General features: G+C 38.4%; 1 protein-coding gene across 1 annotated transcript; it reads left to right on the top strand.

The window, feature by feature from the left end:
* Positions 1-7,880: 7,880 nt before the first annotated feature.
* On the top strand, positions 7,881-11,052 carry LOC148023450 (uncharacterized). Its single transcript, XM_087696419.1, has 2 exons — positions 7,881-9,728; positions 9,872-11,052. The coding sequence occupies exon 1, from the start codon at positions 8,033-8,035 to the stop codon at positions 9,392-9,394; it is 1,362 nt and encodes a 453-aa protein (XP_087552545.1). The 5' UTR covers positions 7,881-8,032; the 3' UTR covers positions 9,395-9,728; positions 9,872-11,052.
* Positions 11,053-20,572: the final 9,520 nt, after the last annotated feature.

The raw sequence follows: 20,572 nt of genomic DNA, 5'->3' as shown, positions 1-20,572 counted from the left end.
GGATTCTCACACAGACTGTTGAAACATGCGGAGCATCATGTGGTGGAGGGTGCTTCTCAAGGAGTATCATTGTGAGACCATCCCATGTGCATTGTGCTTCATCCCCACACTATCATGAAAATTTTAGATACCCTCACATGCTTCATTAATATTTGTATAGGCTACTTCTGAGCTAGTTGATAAGACAATGGGCTCATACTTTTTGTCATGCAAGCATCACATGCACCTTGCTTACCTAGTTTGACAAATCATTCTATCTAATAAGTACCCCACTTGTAGCACCCTACTTTTTGAAGCCTTGTACAAGATATCTAGAATGCCTTATATGCAACCTCAAGAGGGAAAACAAGAGAGCACTCCTAGTGCTATCCAAAACTTATTTGATTAAAACCTAGTTGATGATTGAAATGTAGTCTCATTTATACATACACTTAATGACAAGTAATGGCAAAAGGAATATGACTGCTTGATTCTCTATTTCTTTTTAAATTTTAACATATATCAATTGTGCACACAATGAAGACTTTTTTCACTCTATTCATTAAGTGTGACACTTCAAATTAATTGCATGGGTCAATTATTTAAAATGCTTTAAGATTTTTTACATCCATCAAGGCTAGTAGAGAGGCAACCACTTCCATACTGGTTGCTTCTTGGCCATATTCTGCACAAAGAGATAAGAGAATGAACATTCTTTAGTCTAAATCTAGAGATATCCTTGACACATTCTTTGTATGCTACCTTATCTTCCGCAGATTACATTATAGAAATTTGCCAGCACCTCATTGTTGCTCCACAAATCTAGGCCTCAATATTTAGGATCTAACAAGTATATGATACAGTGCAATTGCATGTGGGCAGTTCCTTTCGTACCAAGCTTTCAACACTAAAGCGAGCGATTGGGTGTTGCAACCACTATAGGTAACCTATGGATAATGCTCTTGTACAAATTTGATAGCATTTTTGCAATCCTTTGCATTGCCCATAATCACTTGCACCATGTGGTGATACCCTATCTCTTCAATGGTATGCATAAGACTTGTGCAATTTACTCCCCTAATTTGATCTTCCATGTGCTATTTATGGTTTTAGGAATGTCTTTCCCCTTGGTGAAACCAACATGATGTTTATTAAAAGTCATCCTTGAACATTGGGTCAACTATTTGATATAATGGTACATTTGATCATGTTCAAGTTTTGCAAAACAACCCTCTCAAATTGCTCTTTCACCTTTGAGCCGCACTTATCAAGAAAATCATGCCGTATTGAGTGATATGATGGTGGGAAAAAGATAGCTCCAAACTCTACAATCTTGTTCCTTGTATGTTTCTAGTAATCACTATCCCCAATTGTCATTATATAGCCAAAAAAGAAGTTAGCCTTATCCAAGACCACTTGTGTTTCTTTTAACAGTGTCATACAGAAACTTTCTTGGAGATAGGTTTGATGGACACTCACTTTATTCTTAGATTGCACCTTCCCCATTATGTCATACTACTTGAACTTCTCTGAAGTTAGAAGCAAGGGGTTTGATTCTAAGAGGCTTTCACCTAGGTGACAATGTCATTTTGGGAGTTGAACATCGCAACCTCAGTACATGATGCTATTGCAACAAAATCCCTCTTGCTTTTAGAGTGCTCTTGAATGGATTTGGCTGCTTGTTTGGTGGTTGGGGGGCTAATACACATGTGTGGACTTCTTCATACTACCAAGAAAGTGATCTCTAATGTGAGGCATGCCATTGGACTTCATGCCAAGACAAAAATTACACTCCCCGTGTGTATATCCACCTAATAATTTTTTTGTAAATCTCTACTTTATAAGGACCTGGTGACTTCCTTTTACAATTGGGACTTGACTTTGCATTACATTGGTCAAAGAAAGAAGCATTGGTGGTCTTTGATAGCTTGGGAATCATTGTCCTCATATTTTTAGATATTGCAATGCACATGGAGCTAAGATACCACAATGCACATGGAGCTAATAACTAAGTGATCACTAATATGCAATGCTACTAATGACATCAAATGATCATAATAGCACAAAACAGACAAATAACCAACATAAAAATCCATGAAATAATTAATCATGTAAACTTTAACCATAAATATACAAAATTAAGTGCAGTTAAAAATCAAAATAGATGCACTCACATGTGAATGCTATCACTATTGCATTCCAATGGGTATATAGATACACCTCATTTTGTATATTGAAGTGAAGATTTGTAATTGATAAGTATTTTACAAATGTAACATGAGTTGATTTCAAATATTTTGCCTAATTTTAATGAACACCCAATGCATGTAACATGAAAGGATTGCGAAATACACAAGTAAGTAAATATGCAAGAATTGGCTCATCAAAAGATTCTCAAATCCACGAAATGCACAAGATATTCTTGAGATTTTTTCATATAAGAGAGTTCTTTATTCAAGAAGGATGCATTCCCCAAGAGACTCACTTGAAAGCTAGAAAAGTTAAAAATATAGATGGGATCCTCTATTTATGTATGAATTTTTTCCACATCTAAATAGCCCATCGAGCTTTTTCTGCCTGCTTGGATATGGAAAAAGCATAAAGGTTTGATTGATGTAGCTAGTTTCACCAAATGAATATTAATTTAATGTTGTTAACATAAAGTCCCAAAGTCAATAACATGTTATTGTTACAAGCTCATATCCAAGCTTCTTGCTAGCTTTCGTAGCTTCTTCCTCTTTCTCTCTCATATTCTAGTCTTATTTCATTTCTTTCTCTCTCCTACATTCTATTTCTCTCATTTTCTTCCTCTCTGTCCTCCATCTCAACTTCTTACAAGTGATATATGATATCTATCTCCTCCATTTTAGCATTGAATCAGCATATGGATCACTTCTCCACCATCATATATCAAAATGGCAATAGATGTAACAAGTATTGAGCTCCATGCTCCATCTTCTTGGCATCTCTCTTCCTAAAATACACAATACGGCAGCCATTTAACCTCTTCCTCAAGATTTATTTTCTTCTAAGGAAGCTCAATCAATTGACAAAGGGATCCATCTTCATCAAGTATCTTTAGAGAAGTATCAATATTAAATACATTAAAGTCTTATTGATCAACTACTAGCAAGAGGGGCAAGATTTGGGACAAATCTTCAATTCAGCCCACTCATTCATCTTGAAGCTTTGAAGATCACTAAGGAGTGAGCATTAGAAGATCAATTGGGAGTTGCCTTAGGAGTCTCATGGCCAATGGACCCTTGTATGGGAAGCATTAAGCCTTCCGAGCTTCATAAGGCTTTATTAAAGAGGTATTTTTATCAATTTTCCTTAATCTCTCTTCGAAATCCTACTATTGAGTCTTAATCCACTTGCTTAAGAGGATTAGATCAATCATTAATCTCTCTTTGAAATCCTACTATTGAATCTTAATCCACTTGCTTAAGAGGACTAGATCAATCACTAAGCCTCTACTTGAAATTCATTCATCATTTTAATCATTCAATTTCTTTGAATTGCTGAAGTCGATAGAGTCATCCATTCTATTATTCATTCTTGTCAACGAATTCAGGCATGCTTGCCAATGGATTTCCCCTAAATTTTTATCTTGATTTATTCCCTTTTTATCAATCCTTGAGAGAAGATAAGTAAATACGATCAATTAGTGATTTCACTTATTACCAATGGATTCAGTCGCTTGTTTATATCTCTTATTGAAAAAGAGAAGCTTGCAAGAAGATGGTATGTGTTACAACAAAGGAATCCCATGGTATGTGAATATATCAACCAATTCCTAAACCTCTTCATGTATGTTGAAAGTGTTATTGATGATGTAAAGCTTCACAAGTACACATATGGATTAGAGCCTAGTTTATCAGTCAATGATGTTGTGGCCATTCAACAATCATTTGGACAGCAAAGTATTGTTGTTAAATGGGGCCAATTTGTGGAAAATTTAGGTCGATCTAACTTGTGTACAAGTAACCCAAGATTTTCCACATATCCTCTCTTGAATGCTACAAAAGCATGCTAGTAACTAGTCTCAAAACAAAGAATAAACAAGCTAAAATTAAGTTAAGAACCTCTTCAGCTCAAGTTAATACAAATTTTATACCTACAAACCTTTCAAAGAGTAGAAGGGAAAGGGCCTTTGTTTTGAACTATGGGGAGAAGTACATGCCTGATCATGTGTCAAAATGCATCCTTAAGAAAGCTAAGTTAATACTATATTTGTTATTGGAAGAATCAGGTGACAAAGAGGAGGTTCCACTTCCATATGACTATGTTGAAGTTGATGAATTTGTAGATCAAAATGATAAGTTTTATGATCCTTTGGATGATTTTCCTTTTGACTCTGATAGTCATATGCTTTTGATATAAGTGGAAGTGATCCTCACATGCTATTGGGTAGCAAATTCAGCCTACTCCATTTCCATGGATAGATGGGCAAGTTTAAGGGGTCCAAGTATGCTAAGTATTTGTAATATCCTAGTAAGGCTTAAAAAGCCTAAGATTAAAAATAAATAAGTCTAGGGAGTAGAGAAAAGGAGGAATAATCCCATTGTCATCTTCATCTTTCACTTTTTGTCAAGCCCAAATCAATGTTCAACAAGTAGTTGCCACACATCTTCTCAAACTTCTCTCCCTCATGGACATCATCAAATCTACTAGTGAATACATCCCCTCATCACCTTCCTTAAAACAACGGCATATAAAGCTACATAATCCTTAAAGGGTTAAGCCTTTAGGCTCTTAGTTTTTTTTTATCAAGGAGAATTTTGAAAAATACAAGAGAAAAGAGAGAGAGAAATATTGAGGATGGGAGGGAGAGAGATTACAAAGATACAGGGAGATTGAAAGAGATAGTGAAGAGGAAGGGAGGTTGATAGAGATAGAGAGAGGGAGAGAGAAAGGATAGAGACAAAGAGAGGGAAAGGGATCGAATGAGATAGAGGATAAAGGTTGAGAGATGAAAAGAAAAAGACAATTGCACGAGGTTCTCAAGACCCAAGGAGGTTCCCCATCTTCTAAAGTTCTCGTCCCTATTAAGACCCTCGCATCATTTGAGGATCTACTCTCAAACCCTCAAGCCTCTCTTACCACATTGAAAACTTGTCTCCCCATTCTTGTGGTGGCCTTGAGCAAGACGTGCTATAAATATGTAGAGTTTGCAAAGCAACAATGGCCCTAAAGTGTAGGAGTACTAGAGCAGGTCAAGAGATCACGTGTAGATAACATCATTCCAAACCAAGACCAGGTTTCTTCTATCATTATCTTGTTACGATTAAAATTGAGGAGTCATCATTGAGTTAAGTCAATGTAGAGGACGTGCAATTACCTCCTTCTAACCCCCCTGCCCAATTAGGACACCTTGTGGTGCACCCTAACTTAGTGGGGTGGATCTATATAATTCTTATTACACCTAGAGGGGCATTTGTAAGGAACTGCTTTTCTGTGATGGTGTTTAATCTAGGTGGTAGCACTTTAATCCATGAAGGTAGCTTAATCCATGGAGATAGATTATGTAGCAAGCATTAAGCATGTAAGAAAATAATGGATAAGAATTTAGTGAATACCTTTTCCTTTTTTTGCACTAATAGATAATGCTCAAGCCTAAATAAATGCTATGGAGAAGTTTAGGCCTCATCAAAATTTCTGTTGGAAGAGAGTTGAATCAAAGAAAAATTAGGCCCATAATTTAAAGGATATTTATATGGGATTAGGTTCTTCAATGATAAGGATTTGAAGTCTAAAATGGAAACCATTGTCCTTGTTCTAATTATAGTTTTCTATTACAAGAATGGATTATTTCAAATAGAGTAGGATTAATATAATTTATAGATTCTATGTTAACCACCAAAGATGCTATAAAAAATGTTCGTCTCTTCAATCCAAGAAACACACACAAATATCACAATGAAGTTCAAATCCTCAAACTTGCAGCAAAGCTTGACTCCTCATGTTCCTCACTCCAACTGCAAGCTCCCATGAATGCAACAGTGATACCAATGGAGAGGAAGTAATTGTGGGACGCATAGTCAATACAATGAGAGAGAGAGAGAGAGAGAGAGAGAGAGAGAGAGAGAGAGAGAGAGAGAGAGAGAGAGAGAGAGAGAGAGAGAGAGAGAGAGAGAGAGAGAGAGAGAGAGAGAGAGAGAGAGAGAGAGAGAGAGAGAGAGAGAGAGAGAGAGAGAGAGAGAGAGAGAGAGAGAGAGAGAGAGAGAGAGAGAGAGAGTGTGTGTGTGTGTGTGTGTGTGTGTGTGTGGTTTTTTGCTAAGTATAATGTTGTCCTTATTCTTCATTGTCTTCACTTATATATGACTATATAGTGTGTACTTATAAAAGGGGTATATGCTTGGCCTTTGGTCATTTGCCTTTATCCCAATAGAGACCAGCTGTGAATGACTAGATTTCAATGTGTACGGAGGTAAAGGAACTTCTTGCCTAATGCAAGGTGTTCTACTTATAACCATACAATCCCATGGCAAATAATGAGATTGAGAGACCATTTGTTGTGATCATCCAAGATGAGAGGATGCTTGAGATGGCAATTTTTTATCTCATAACAATACATAGTAGTCGACAACACTTTTTAAACCAATGCATATGGTTTTTCACTTTATGCACCTAACCACTTAGGGTCAACATTCCCTTGTGGTTCATGATGTATGTGTAACCTTGGCTCTAATCAAGAGAGAGTAGCTCTATAGATGACTCTCTAGAAGGTTTTCTCCCACATGAAGAATGTGCAACCATCAGCCACCATTGACATTGATAAGTGTCTCATAGAGCTAGAGGAGTTCTTAAAGGTCATCGATAGCAATCCTTACTATTGGCTTCTAAATCCCTAGCTTCGGAGGCATCAAGTTGCTTATCACATTTTGTTGTGTTGGTTTCTTTTGCAATGAAGGCATGTGTTGAGAATTTTTTGTCACGAATACTTTGTTACTTTTGTAGGGTTTTGACAAGGCTATTTGAGAATATAAGAGATACTAAATATTGACATTTTGATCATTTATGCCAATGTATAGGTGTTAGCACATTATTTTGACATAATCTATTCATCAATGTCAAACTTGATGCACTTCAAAGGACAAATTTGATGCCAATTACCATGTCCTCCTTCTAGAGCACTCCATGAGTCCCAATGTGTAGATGCACATTGTAAATGAATGGTGTGGTGGAGCTTGTATTTGGAGAAGATGTTGGCCCAAGTTAAACCATTTATTCCAAACTAGTAATGTGGAGACACATCCAATCGAGGGGAGAGACTCTAGCAATACATAAAGAATACAATGCTAGATTGCCAAATCTAGTGGAGAGACTCTAGCAATACATAAATAATACAATGCTAGGCTGCCAAATCAATCACTCCATTTTGAATCTACTCCACATCTTTGTTAGAGACTCTTAAACTAGAACTCGAATAGGGGGATGCTACTAGAGTTCTTCACACAAAAGAAAGAGATTGACAGACAACTTCTTAATGTACATTTGTTGATATTTTTCAATATGTGTCTTGCAAAATTTCAATATGTCAATGGCAGCATCTTTTTGCAATATTTTCTTTTAGCTTGAGTCTGCCCGACCAGTCATATTTCTTAGCGTTGCTAACCTTTTGTTTCCCCCATTTTCGTGAGTGGTGGTGGGTGTAAGCTAGGGTTATGTTAACTCTCCTCCTCACGAGTCACAACCTCGTCGACTGCAACCACTGACCAGTCCTTATTAGTGGGGGGGTGTGGTCCCTGACTCCCCCACTAACCCATGGTTTCAAACAGATGGCTTAAGCTCATTTGTCCTATGTAAAAAAGGTGAATTTTTTGATTGCCAAAAACCATGAACATCGTGTGCGCCCAAATTTCTTCAGGTGATACCTGTTAGCACGGCTGGTTAAAAGTTCAACTATAATAGCCTACGCCAGAGCATCTCAGGTGCGAGGGTCGTCCCATTCTTCGTCCCGAGTCCGACATGGCGGAAGCGCACGTCGGGAATCTTTCGCCTTGTCGACAGCTGCGTCGTCGAGTTCTTCTCCTCTAACCTGTACGTGATCATGAAGGCATCTCTTAACTGCAGAGAAGAGAAATCCCCTGTCCTAAGGGTGAAATACCCCCTCTCTCTCTGGGGCTTTCCATTGATCTCCGGCATTTCCATAGGTGACAGTTCCGACCTCGTGCTCTTCCTTTCAACTTCATTTGATGCAGGTCCTTCTCTGAAAGTCTCCTACTGGCCTGCGCTGGCCTCCTGTCCTCTTTTTGTCTCTCTGAAAACTGGTATTGGAGCCTGGGGCTCCCCAAACGGAGCAGTTCTAAACATTGTCGCCGAGATTAAACTGGCGCGAAACGGAGGCCCTTCTTTTGCCTTGCACATCAAGCCAAGAGTCGGCGATTTCAGCCTGAGAAAGCAAACCAAGTCCGTGACACCCTGCCGGCCACATTCATCTGCACGCCTTGATCCTGCGGAGTGCCGTGGCGTGGATGCCACCATCACCAGAACGCCATTGCATCTCGAGGCAAGCTCATTGTTTACCCCTGCTCCAATACGTCATACTTTTCACAAACATCCGCTAGTTGATGGCACGGCCAATTCGTGGGATGGTGAAGGTAGGGCTGATTTTTGGCAGAATGAGGGGTTTGAGCAAGTAAGGAGCAGGAATCCTTGTTTTGAATCGTGTAATGGGCATGAACCAGAATTTAGAAGTCCTACCCCCTCTTCTGTTGACTTTGAATCATCAATGAGTGAGCCAAAGATCCGAGAGATGCCATTTGCCAATTCAACATGGCATAGTGGTCCGAACGGATGCCTCAGAGGTTGGGGCTTGCATGTGCACAGCTCATTGCCTGTGGGACAACAAGCAAGATTGAATATGCGATGGGGTCTGCAGCTTTATCCCGATTCTACTCAATGGCAGTGGAATAAGCTTGGCATCAGATTGCCATATCTTCACTTTCAGAAGATCAGCCTTCTTGAGCTGGGGCAGTTTCCATCCAAACCTGAGGAAGTTCATGAGCTATCACATGTAGCAGCACTCTGTGGCTCTATGAAGCCGCAACTTCATTTGTTGTATGCAGAGAATGAGGTTCTAAGGAAGGCTATGGAGGATATGAAGTCCCAATTTGAACAGCATGGGAGTGTAAAGTCTTGGAAACCTGTGGGGGCACCTAGCAAAGTCATTGGTGAGCATGGCATTCCCACTGACTCAAAGCTTTTGGAGCTTGCTCAAGGAAGCAAGGAGACATTGAACGTCAATCGAACTGCAAAGGGAAATAAAGACTCTGTTGGTAAAGACCAACATGAGAACAGTCTCACAGTCTCTGACAGGTTAAGCTGTACTGTTGATGGTCCAAATAAAGGTGGATTGGCCACTGATAGAAGCATTGGCAAAAGACAAATTTCAAACTCCATGCTAGATTAGATATGGGAGGAAGGCTTACACAGAAAAGTGCATTTATGGTTCTTCAACATATCATCACTTTCTATTGCCATTCATAGCAGGATAAGGCCAACTCAGATTCTCACATAGCAATGTGCCCAGATAGTGGAGCTAGTCTGATGAACACACTGATTTGTTTTAGGATACCATATGTTTCATACCTGCTTACTGTATGAGCTTCACAATGCATTTGGTGTGCTTATTGCGCAGTGTTCTGCACACACAATTACCTACAATTCCTGGCTTCATTTGTAAAACGTTACAGATGATGTCAATTTGAGGTGCAATACTTGTACAGTGCCATGATACCTGTAAGGTTAGATACATACCCTCTTGATGTACTACCACACTATTTTTCATCATATTTTTTACCTGATAAACTTTGTGTCAGACAAATTTACTACTTACAAGTAATTGTGCTTTTTTGACTGATATTTTGTCCTATTCTATGTTTGCCAGCTTTTGAATAGAGCACTTTCTTTGAACCTTGCAACTCATTTGTCTGAATGGTCGAGGAAACTTTTACTGCAGCATTGTGAAGCTATTATCAACTTGTTTCCCTGTTTAGATACCTACTGGTTAGTATTTTGGGAACCGGAAACATAATATTTCTACACCATGGAAATGAAGCAGTTTATGGGTATCCATTGTTACTCTGTAGAAGACCTCAAATGATAGTCTGTTTCAGTGAAGGCTGGAATGCATAGGCATGGATATGATATTGCGCTTTCACAACAATTTGTTAGGTACCAACACAGGCAGTCATTTAAAAATTGAGATGCATCTCTATCAAGCCTTGTCCATCCAATAAAAGATGGCTTATGCATTTCCAGGATGAGTGCATCTATTTGAAGAATAAAGAGTGGAACCGGCTGGTTTGGCAACTCTTTCAAAACCTGACAATCCAGCAAGCTGAAGCCCTCAGCAGGAAATTGATGTTAAGGTTACTGGGAAGAATGCCCTTGCTCCTGTTCTTGATTCTGCAGACCGGTTTTACCACTGCCTCTAGCATAACGTTGAAAATGCAGGCTACATCTCCCCAAACCCATGTACATGCTGGCCATCCATCAGGTAATGAGATTTGATCAGGGCTGAGGCGGTTTCTAGAAAGACAGTCTCATTATTATTTCCTATCAATTGGCTGATGCTCAGTTGATGCGGAATGATTCGACACCATTTGTTCCAAAAAGTGAAGAATATAACTGAAAATCGGATGCTGATGATGAAGAGATTGATCATGATGAGCTGGGACAGCAAAAGGCAGATCTGTAGGGTTGAATCAGCAGTCTGAAGCAGTGAGCAGCAAAACACAGCTGAAAATTGCCACGTGGCAGCTGGTAATCAGGTCATCTGCTTGGTGTAGGGTCAAGTTGGGTCAAGAGTAATTTAATATAAGAATCAATCTCAATCTCATGATTGAAATTGATGGTCTTAGGGGGAAAGTGTTGAAGCTGGAGTGCAACTTGGGAAGTAACCCTTGCATTAACTCAACATTGGCTGTAGCATTATGAGCCTTCCATTAATGGATATGATCAGGGTGGGCAAGTAGAGGATCTAACATAACCCCTAGACCAACTTCTAGGTCTCAATGACCTTGAGACTTAAGCAATTGTTGTATGACATTCAATCAAGTTGTCAAATTAGACCCATTCAAATGAGTCTTGTTACTAGGGGTATTCTTTGCCAAAGCAATGGGGTTTCCAGTGTTGAGTGATAAATAGGGAAGGTAGGGTTGGAGTACACTTGGGTATATGACTCGGAAGTGTCCACCATATATCGGTGATGTATCAATAGTGGATCCAAATGTGTGACTAGGTTGACTATAAATAGAGGATCGATATCCTTGCATCTTTGAGTGGCCCATGGAATGTGCAAGGACACATCATAAGTAGAGGATTTCCTTGCATTTGAGTGGCCATGGGTAGAGGTCCAAGGGGCATAAGGGGGATACCCAACATAAAAATCCTAAGAAAAGTCCACTTGTAGGTAGATGGGAGGTACAATGTCCATGTTAGGCATTCCTAGCAACGAAGTTCTATAGTATAGAGTAGAATGCACTTGTATGTAAGATGGGAATCCTAGCAAAGACCTAAAATCTAGATGTGAAAGATCTAAGCTAACATTAGAAATGGACATGGGCTTTGAGATCATGCAGAAGATCTTAATCCTAATGGACTTGATACGGAAGGAATGGAATCTAAAGTGGATTGGAGTCTAATCCTAAGCCACTAAAAGGCATGTAGAAGAGAACCTAATTGATCATATGAAGAGGGAAATATGAGATGGAATTGTCAATGATTAGTAGCAATAACATGCTCATATGAAAGGAAAGGTAATGTAACAAGAACACTTGAAGACATGCTTCTACATCTAGAGTCTCCTCTATTAACATTAACATAGTAATATTGGTAATGGTCTTGATAGTGACTTGCATTCGGATCTTGCAGAAGAGAAGGAGAAACATAGGGGTTTTGGCTCATCCAAATCCAATGGATTGTATAATCTTCATTGTCACGGGGATGTGAATTTTCAACTTATTGCTTTGGCATAATTATGTTGTGCACATTTGAGGTGCACATGTGAAGTGCAAGTTATATTAGACATGATTGTCCAAACCGTAGTTGGGAAATGGATGACATTGATAGAAGTTGTGACATGTTATGTTGTACAAGTGTTAGTGGGCTGCCTAGTGACAATCTTGACTATAGGCATAGAATGTGCCATGGGAAATGACTCATGGTGTTATTGGGACTAGAGAAAAAACATTTAATCCTTAGAACTAAGATCAATGGAAGTTGTAATGCTTACAAGTTGAAAGGACTTAGCATTTTAAATTGAGGATCGGCAGTGAAAAATTTGTAATTTTTGAATATTCACAGCTAATAAATACTGGAAACTCATTTTCAGAGGTTGAGAACTCTATTAGCAAGTGTGCCACTTTGGCAAGTGAAGAGAGAACATGCCATGCAAGGTTGGATAGCTAGTGGGGACTAGTTGGAAGGTGAAATAAGAAAGAATGAGTTGTGTGACTAGGTGATTTTTTCCTAGGGTCTACAATAACAACAATGTAGCCATCTAGAGCAAGCGACAATAGATGACCTATGCACTACGACATGTGCAAAAGTTTTCTCTACCTCAATGAGAAATGATGGCAGAAGAGGAGGGCATGGAAGCCACAATAGGATTCTACTCCCCTTTCAAAGTTGTTGGTGCCATTAGAATTGCCATGAGATTATCATTTGAAATATTCTCTTTTACTAATTTTCTCTCTCCTCTTAGCGAATCTAAATATATTCAACATCTATTCTGTTGACTCTAAACTTGATTAGTGTTGTAATTAATGTTTCTTAGACATATTGGTAAGCGTGTCCACAAATTGGAGTCTTGTGATTAAAGGGATTGATGTAGAGTGAAGAAATTGCAATAGATTTATAAGAAAATGTTAATCTATAATCGAGAAGATCTGCATGCAAGTATTCAAGGCTCAATTTGTTTTTGAATATGTATAAAGTCAAGGGGCAAATTGGGAATTTATTTTGCTAGTCATTTGTGATAGTCCTTTATTCTTGAATTTGTAGAGAGATTGACCAATCGATCAAGGAAGTGGGGACTCTTGGAGAGAGTTTCCTCTCGAATTTGAGGCAAGGCTTGGCTCTTCTCACAAATTAGAGCTCAATTTCAAGTTTGATTTCAATGTGCTTTAGGATTCAATGAATAAAAATTGAAGAAAAATAGTAAGGGTGCTAGATTTGGGGTCGATATGCATCAAATCATCGGAAAATTTGGGAATTTATGTTGCTAGTCATTTGTGACAGTACTTTATTCTTGAATTTGTAGAGAGACTCACCAATTGATTGGGGACGTGGGGATTCTTGGAGAGAGTTTTCTCTCAAATTTGAGGCAAGGCCTGACTCTTTTCACAAATTAGAGCTCAATCTCAAGTTTGATTTCAATGTGCTTTAAGATTCAAGGAATAAAATCTAAAGAAGTATAGCAAGGGTCTCAAATTTGGGGTTGATTGAGTATCAATGAACGGACTTTCAACATGAGTTGCATACTAAAAATGTGGGTTTTGATTGCAAGGTGGATACTTCACACATTCTAATGCTAAAAATTAGCAATAAGAGGAGAATTCTAATGCTTAGTTTAAGGCATAGCTAGTGGTAATAGTTGAAACATTGTCTTAGCTTACAAAAGATCCTTGGTTTGTCAAATTTATGCACCCAAATAAGGACAGAAGGATCAAGGAAGAAATCATCTTCTAAGGCTTCAAAGAAGCATGACTCACCAAAAGTTGAGGCAACTCAGGCCCAAATGCACCAAATGCCATGAAGGACCAAGTGCAAAGAATAGTAGTGGGAACAACAAATCATGGCAATCTTGGAAATGCTAATCCAATGTCTTTTGGACAACAAAGTATGTATCTTAATGTTAGAAATCCAAACTACTTTGGTAGTGGTCTAATATTCCATGCAATGGTTGGACATGGTGTGACACCTTTTGGTATGCATGGTACAAATGCCTTCGGTATGTAGCAAGGACTGTATGATCAAATGAACTTAGGAATGGCTAGTGCATGATAATGTGGCACCAAAAGGCAACGTAAAATATGTTAATGGTGGGAAGATAGTAAAGTTTGATACTTTTAGAGGTGCGCAAGATAAATTGAAGGCATTGACTTTCATTTAGGAATTTGATGGTGTGTACATAGGGAGAATTTCATGAAGTAATCTAAAATATGCAAGGCTACCACTTTTTTGAAGAGTAATTTTACAATGGTGGATGCCACTTTCTTATGCAAGGTAGATTACCATTCACATGGGTATAATTTAAGCAAGTGTTTGCTTGAGCATGGCTAACTAACATCTTTGAGGCGCATGCTATGATTGCATGGCATAAGCTTGATATTCTTAGTGCAAAAATTTGACGTAGTATATATGATAAGAAGTTTTGGGAATATTGATGCATGTTACTTCTTACCATGTAGTACCTCTTTTGGAACAAATAGAAAAGTATTATTGTGGGTTGTTGAAGACCGAGAGGAAATTTACTATCTCATATTCTTCTCAAATAGCTTCATGTGTGCAAGAAAATGTCATAAAGTTAGATGGTTAAACCTACCCCTAAAAGGCAACGTCTCCATGTGAAGAGTGTATGAATTATAGCAACTAATTATTTCTCAAAAATAAAAATGCGACTCTCATAGGAAACTACAAGTCTATCCTACATTAAAATAATTGAGAAACAACCCCAATATTGTTGCTGCATGTATCACGTTGTACCACAAATGACTTATTGTGATGTGGACAAATCAATGCTAAACCTAACAACTTCTCAAGTCTTGAAATCTCCAATCATCTCAATCAAAGAGGCACTTCTTTCTTTCATAAGGCATGAAATGGAGATGTAATTTCAGGCCCCAAAAAACTACAAATCTCATGAACATTCTTTAAGTAAGACCATGTGTGAGTAGCATCAACTTTAGCAAGATTTATACATATACCATCAACTCTAATAAAATGTTCCCCAACTAGTAAATTTTATACAATGAAAAATCACTCTTTTTATCATTAGTGACCAATGAATGTTTTCTTAGCTCATTGAACACAATAGCCATGTGCTTGCAATTCTCTTCCTCATTCTCAAGCTTGATATGAACCTAATGATAACCACTCTTTAAGCCAATGCAACTCAAAATGGCAAAACCTTGCATATTATGTCCATTATAATCATCATTGATCCTAGGAATCAAAAAACAATTCTTGATCATGATATTAGTTAAAGCACAGTAGTCAATGCACATATGCCATGACCCATCCTTTTTCTACATCAATAGGATTGGTCAACAATAAGGAGATAAGTTGCGTTGAATCAATCCCTTTTTCAATAGCTTTTGAACTTAGCTCATAATATTATCTTGTTGGGTTGCACTCATTCTATACGATTGCTTACTCAATGAGGTACTACCAAGGATTAGATCTATGGCATGATACTCTAGCCTTTCAAGTGGTAGCTACCCTTGCAAAGAATAATCAACATACTCCCTTAAGAATGTTGAGCACTCCTTTTCCAATCTCACAAATGCAGTACCATTGATCATTGCATACATACAATGGCACCATGGTCCAAGCAGTACCTCACATCCATCCAATGTTGCAATAGAGAACTCTTCAATGTCCAAATAATGTTGAATGTGTCAAATTTTTTTTCCAATGATGGGTGTGACTAGCTCTACACGACCACAACATGACATTCCCACTTTTCTCATTCCTTCTTAGCTCAACCTTTCAGATGCCAAGTCTAGTAGCCATGTGTATGGAGATAAAATTGGCATTAACACCTACATTAAAGAATATCATTGCACATTGATCAAGCTCTTGGAATGGAGGAGGTTGCACAAGGACCATGGGACCATCTAAAGCTTTGGATCAGCCTAAATACAATGAATGGAGTAAGAGATGTGTCCACTACAACCTCGAAGCTATCCAGTTTTCTTGCTTGTATGCTTGTGAATCTAGTCGTTTGGAGAGGACAAGAGAGCAACTAGATGAGAGCTAGTTAGCCAAAGAAGGCTAAACTCTTGAAATAATAGGAACTTTACTCATGTCCCATTGTTGAGAGCCCTAGTTCCTCCACAATCATCTATATGCACAATCTAAAAATGAAACATTGAGATGAATTTTTTGTATTGTATGCATCTCAAATAGCTTCATGTATGAAAGAAAATATCATAAAGTTAGATGGTTGGTTTGCATAGTGAAACCCACCCCTAAAAGGTATTGTCTCCACGTGGAGATTGTATGAATTACAAGTAATTCTTTCTCAAAAACCTACAAATTCATTTCAATACCATGAAAAACACAACTCCCATAAGCAACCACGTGCCCATCTTGCATTAAAGCAATCCCAATGTTGTTGCCACATGTTAAAATCATAAACACATGATGTACTTTGGAGGTTGCACAAGAGGCACACATTGCCTAGCCTAATTCTGTACTTTTCTTTTCTTTTCTCCTTGCATTCTTATTTTTCCTTTTTTTCTTCTTTTTATTTTTCTCTTTCTATTTTTATTTCTTTTGATTATTATTTTACTGACATGTGTAATTGCATAATACAAAGGGAGCTTGTCACTTGGGGGGTGGGTGTAGCATTCACCAAAGGTTGACCTTGTCCTAATAGATATTTCTTTATTGCATGGCAAAGGCTGAGGGAAGTGGTGACTTTGAGTGCATGTGGTGAACTTGCTATCCACCATGTTCTCTAGCATAGTTATAAAAAATATGGTAGAAAAATTACTGTAAGATGAAATCACGCCATTGCCACCTTTTCAATTCTTGTATTTATATAAAAAAACAAAGATGGAAATCCATCTTCATCCAATGTGATCGGTTCACAAAGGAGCTCCATTTATAGCCTCAGATAGTTGTATGCTGTGATGAAGGCTGGGTCTAGGTAGTTGGCAAAAGTCTTCATGAACCAATTGAAGGAGGGCACGAGATCTTGTGGTTGGAATATGTAGCTCTTTTCCTTTAGGAGGGCATAAATATTGGGTACCTTAAGGAAATTATAACACTAGATCTTGTGGTTGGAATAGGTAGCTCTTATCCTTTAGGATGGCATAAATATTGGGTACCTTAAGGAAATTATAACACTAGTGCTTGTAGCAAGAAGACTTACCAATGCTTACCATGTCACCATTGTTTGTATCAATAAGCTAATGTTGAAGGACCTACTGTAAGTGTAGTGTACCCCTGTTATATCACTCATACTCTTCCTAAGGAGTGTTTCTATCTTACTTATGTAGTGATTAGTGCATGTGCTTGTGCGGCTAGGAGTTGGATCAAAATTTAAGTGAACTTGGAATGTTTTTTACATGCGAGGATCCAATTGTTGGAATGAAGTTGTATTGTGCTAATCTTAGGGTGAAAGGTTGTCCACATAAGCTTGGGGTGTCTTGCCCTTGATGTGCCTTGAGAATGTGATGTGGGGGTATGGGCTAGGGCGTTAGAGATAGAGCTGGCTAACTAAGACCATATGCTTCTAACATGAGGACCCTAGGTATAGTGAAAGTGTGATGTTCTCTTTTCCTTTTCTTTTTCTTTTTCTTTTCTTCTTAAATTTTTAGGAAGAAAATACAAATGAGTGTGTGGAAGGTAGTAGACTATTCAAGGAGTAGTTTGAGTATTCTTTGGAGGTTTTGTTTATTGAGGAGATATTCCTTTATAAACTCATTAAGCTATAAGGATGACTCAGGGAAGAAGGGGTATGTGCATATGGAGAACCTACTAACCATTATGTGTTCTAACAATTACACATAGAAAGTAGGTACCCATACTTTCCTAACATGGAGTCAAACTATTTCCACTTAATTAATACTTGCATTTATGTAAAAAATTATGGTAGGAGCCTATCTTCATAGTGTACAATTGATTGTTGCAGCTTCTTATTAGGATCTTGGGGTAATTCTATCTTGTGAATGAAGGAGAGGTTTGGGAAGTTTGTGCATTCTCTCATAAAATGATCAAATGATGGCACTGGGCTTACGAGCTAGGACAAGTAGGTAGGTCTTATCTCTATGGGTGGCCCTTACATTTGAAATCCTAGGACACTTGTATCTACCAAGTTTTCCTTCTTCATAATCTTTTCCATGCCTCCATGGATAGAGGCAATCAAGTGAATTTGCTCTCTCATCTTTATGTGGGTAGTAACAGAAGGCTTCTTGTGCCTTTTAGTTATTTTCAAGGATGGGGTATCGCCATTCTAACTGACTTGGCCATCAAGTGAATCCACTCTCTCATCTTTATGTGGGTTGCAAAAGGCTTCTTGTGCCTTTTAGTTGTTTTCAAGGATGGGGTATTGTCATTCTAGCTGACCAAGGCTTCCCTTAGTTTTTTCTTGAGATTTTTACACCCTCTGTGTGCATGGCAAGACCTATGATAGATTATGAGATCCAATGGGTCAAGCCGATTACTTGATATACTCTCACTTGCTCATATAAGTGGACACATTGTGTGTATGAGTAGTGGTCTTTTAAACATGCCCTCTTCACTCACTTTGAAGTGTAAGACTACCAAAATACTCGATCTTTGTCTTTCCTAGTACCTTTGCACAACTTCTTCTGGATTTTTCTCTTCTTCTTGCAATAGGAGCTCAAGAGGAAGAGGATACATAGTCACCTTTTGCGATTGTGCTATCGATGTCTACACCGTGGTGGCATATGACTCCTTCTACTCTTGACCCTCTTCTTTTGTGATGTTTGCTCTTCAGATTCATCGATGTCTACACTGTGGTGGCATATGACTCCTTCTACTCTTGACCCTCTTCTTTTGTGATGTTTGCTCTTCAGATTCACCTACATCAAGCTCGACTGGTTTTGACAGATTAGTGGGGGTGTCATAACTATTCGTGGATCTATTGCAATGGGAGATTTTGGATGGGGTGTTTTTGGTTGCAAAAGACCAAACTGCCTTTAGTTTGTGATCCTCATGACCTCATGTTCTCATTGTTTAGGGATCACATACTTGCAAGGTTCTAATTGGACCTTATGTTGACCTTTGTTGTCTAGTGCTACTCCTAGGCCATTGGATATCTTCATTAGTATTGTCTCATATTGTTTTCAAGTCTCATTTTCTACTAGGCTTAAGACCCCTATCAAGCTAGTAGCTATTATCTCCTATAGGCCTACACATGCCACGTTCCATTGGACCTATACCTATTGATGCTCTAGGATTTCTTTTTCCTTCTCCTAAGCCAACTGGAGTGTGACATTAGTCGAGTGGTGATTTGGTTCTAATAGTTATTTTCACAACTCCTCCACTTCTTTCTCCCTAGCCTCAAGTGTTGGCTCTTTCTCTTTAAGCTCAAAGTTCTTTTCTTGAAGTTTTGAGTCTTTTTTGTGGAGTTTTGTTTGGAGCTTCTATATCTATTCATCAAGTTCCACAAGGAACTTCTTGTAGGTATCTTGGATTCCTTAGTCTTTCTTGAAGTCCTTATCTAGCCTTTGCTTGATCTCTTTTTAGTTCTAGATGTGGCCACTTTAGAGCTCATAATTTGCCTATTGTACTCTATCCTATGGTGGGCTCTTGCATATTGTTGGAGGTTTCATCAAGGCATGGCGTGTTGTCTTGGTTTAGAGTGATGGCTTATTCTATGTAATCAATTTCTAAAGGGTTGCCAAGTTATAAGACTATGATCCCTTTGTTGCATTCTCTGCCCTTATGACCAATTTGTACTATTCTTAGCTCTACTTCATTCTTAGCTTTTCTCTTGGTTTAGAGTGATGGCTTATTCTATGTAATCAATTTCTAAAGGGTTGCCAAGTTAGAAGACTATGATCCCTTTGTTGCATTCTCTGCCCTTATGACCAATTTGTACTATTCTTAGCTCTACTTCATTCTAGCTTTTAACTTTTTCCTCTTTTTTTGGACCTCTTTTTAGCATATCTAATTATCATTCACCACTCTCCTATTTCTCCTTCACCAAAATCTCTTGAAGATGAGCTCATTCCTTCCCTTTTTGCTTGTCCTGCTTGTTAGTAGGGTTAGGGTTCTCAATCTCTACTCTCTATTTCTTTTCCTACTCTTGAGTGTTGTGCTCTCTAGTCCCATCCTTTGGTGGTGGAGATGAGGTACATAATGTGATGGCGAGATTCCTTGTTGCAAGGGTACTAAACTAATGGCTACAATGCTTGTCAATGCATTGATATGACTGACAATGTTGTTTCTTGCTTCTATGCGGTTGAGCTTCATTTTTGAATCCTTCAAGGGGACTTTGTGGGCCTTGATTAGGGATTTGGTAATAGATTCTAACCAAGAGGCATCTAGGTCTTGGTTGGCCAGTTCATCATGGCTTTGTTGTAGGTGAACAACGAATGGAACACTTATGTTGTGGCACTTAACTTTTCATCAGGGATAGCCTTCAAAAGGACCTCTTCATTATTTACCACTAACTCATCTCACCTTTGTGAGACTCGGGATGTTCTTTGTGCTCTATTATACTTTCTTATTTTAGCATTGATTCTTAGAGTCTCCTCTACTAACTTTGCGGTAAGTTCAATTCTTACTTCTCACTCTTCATATCGTTGGACAAATTGCGGGGGGAATAGGTGAAACTATTGGTCTTAGTATTTGGGTAACACTTTCTAATGAGAACCATGTATGC

The sequence above is a fragment of the Lygodium microphyllum genome, chromosome 16 (assembly GCF_053477565.2).
Source record: "Lygodium microphyllum isolate KBCC chromosome 16, Lygodium_microphyllum_v1.1.10, whole genome shotgun sequence".
NCBI lineage: Eukaryota > Viridiplantae > Streptophyta > Polypodiopsida > Schizaeales > Lygodiaceae > Lygodium > Lygodium microphyllum.
This window is presented reverse-complemented; position numbering and strand designations above follow the sequence as displayed.

Bases quoted from the DNA above. Each gene is read 5' to 3' on its own strand.
- LOC148023450 (XM_087696419.1), top strand. From the start codon at position 8,033: ATGAAGGCATCTCTTAACTGCAGAGAAGAGAAATCCCCTGTCCTAAGG.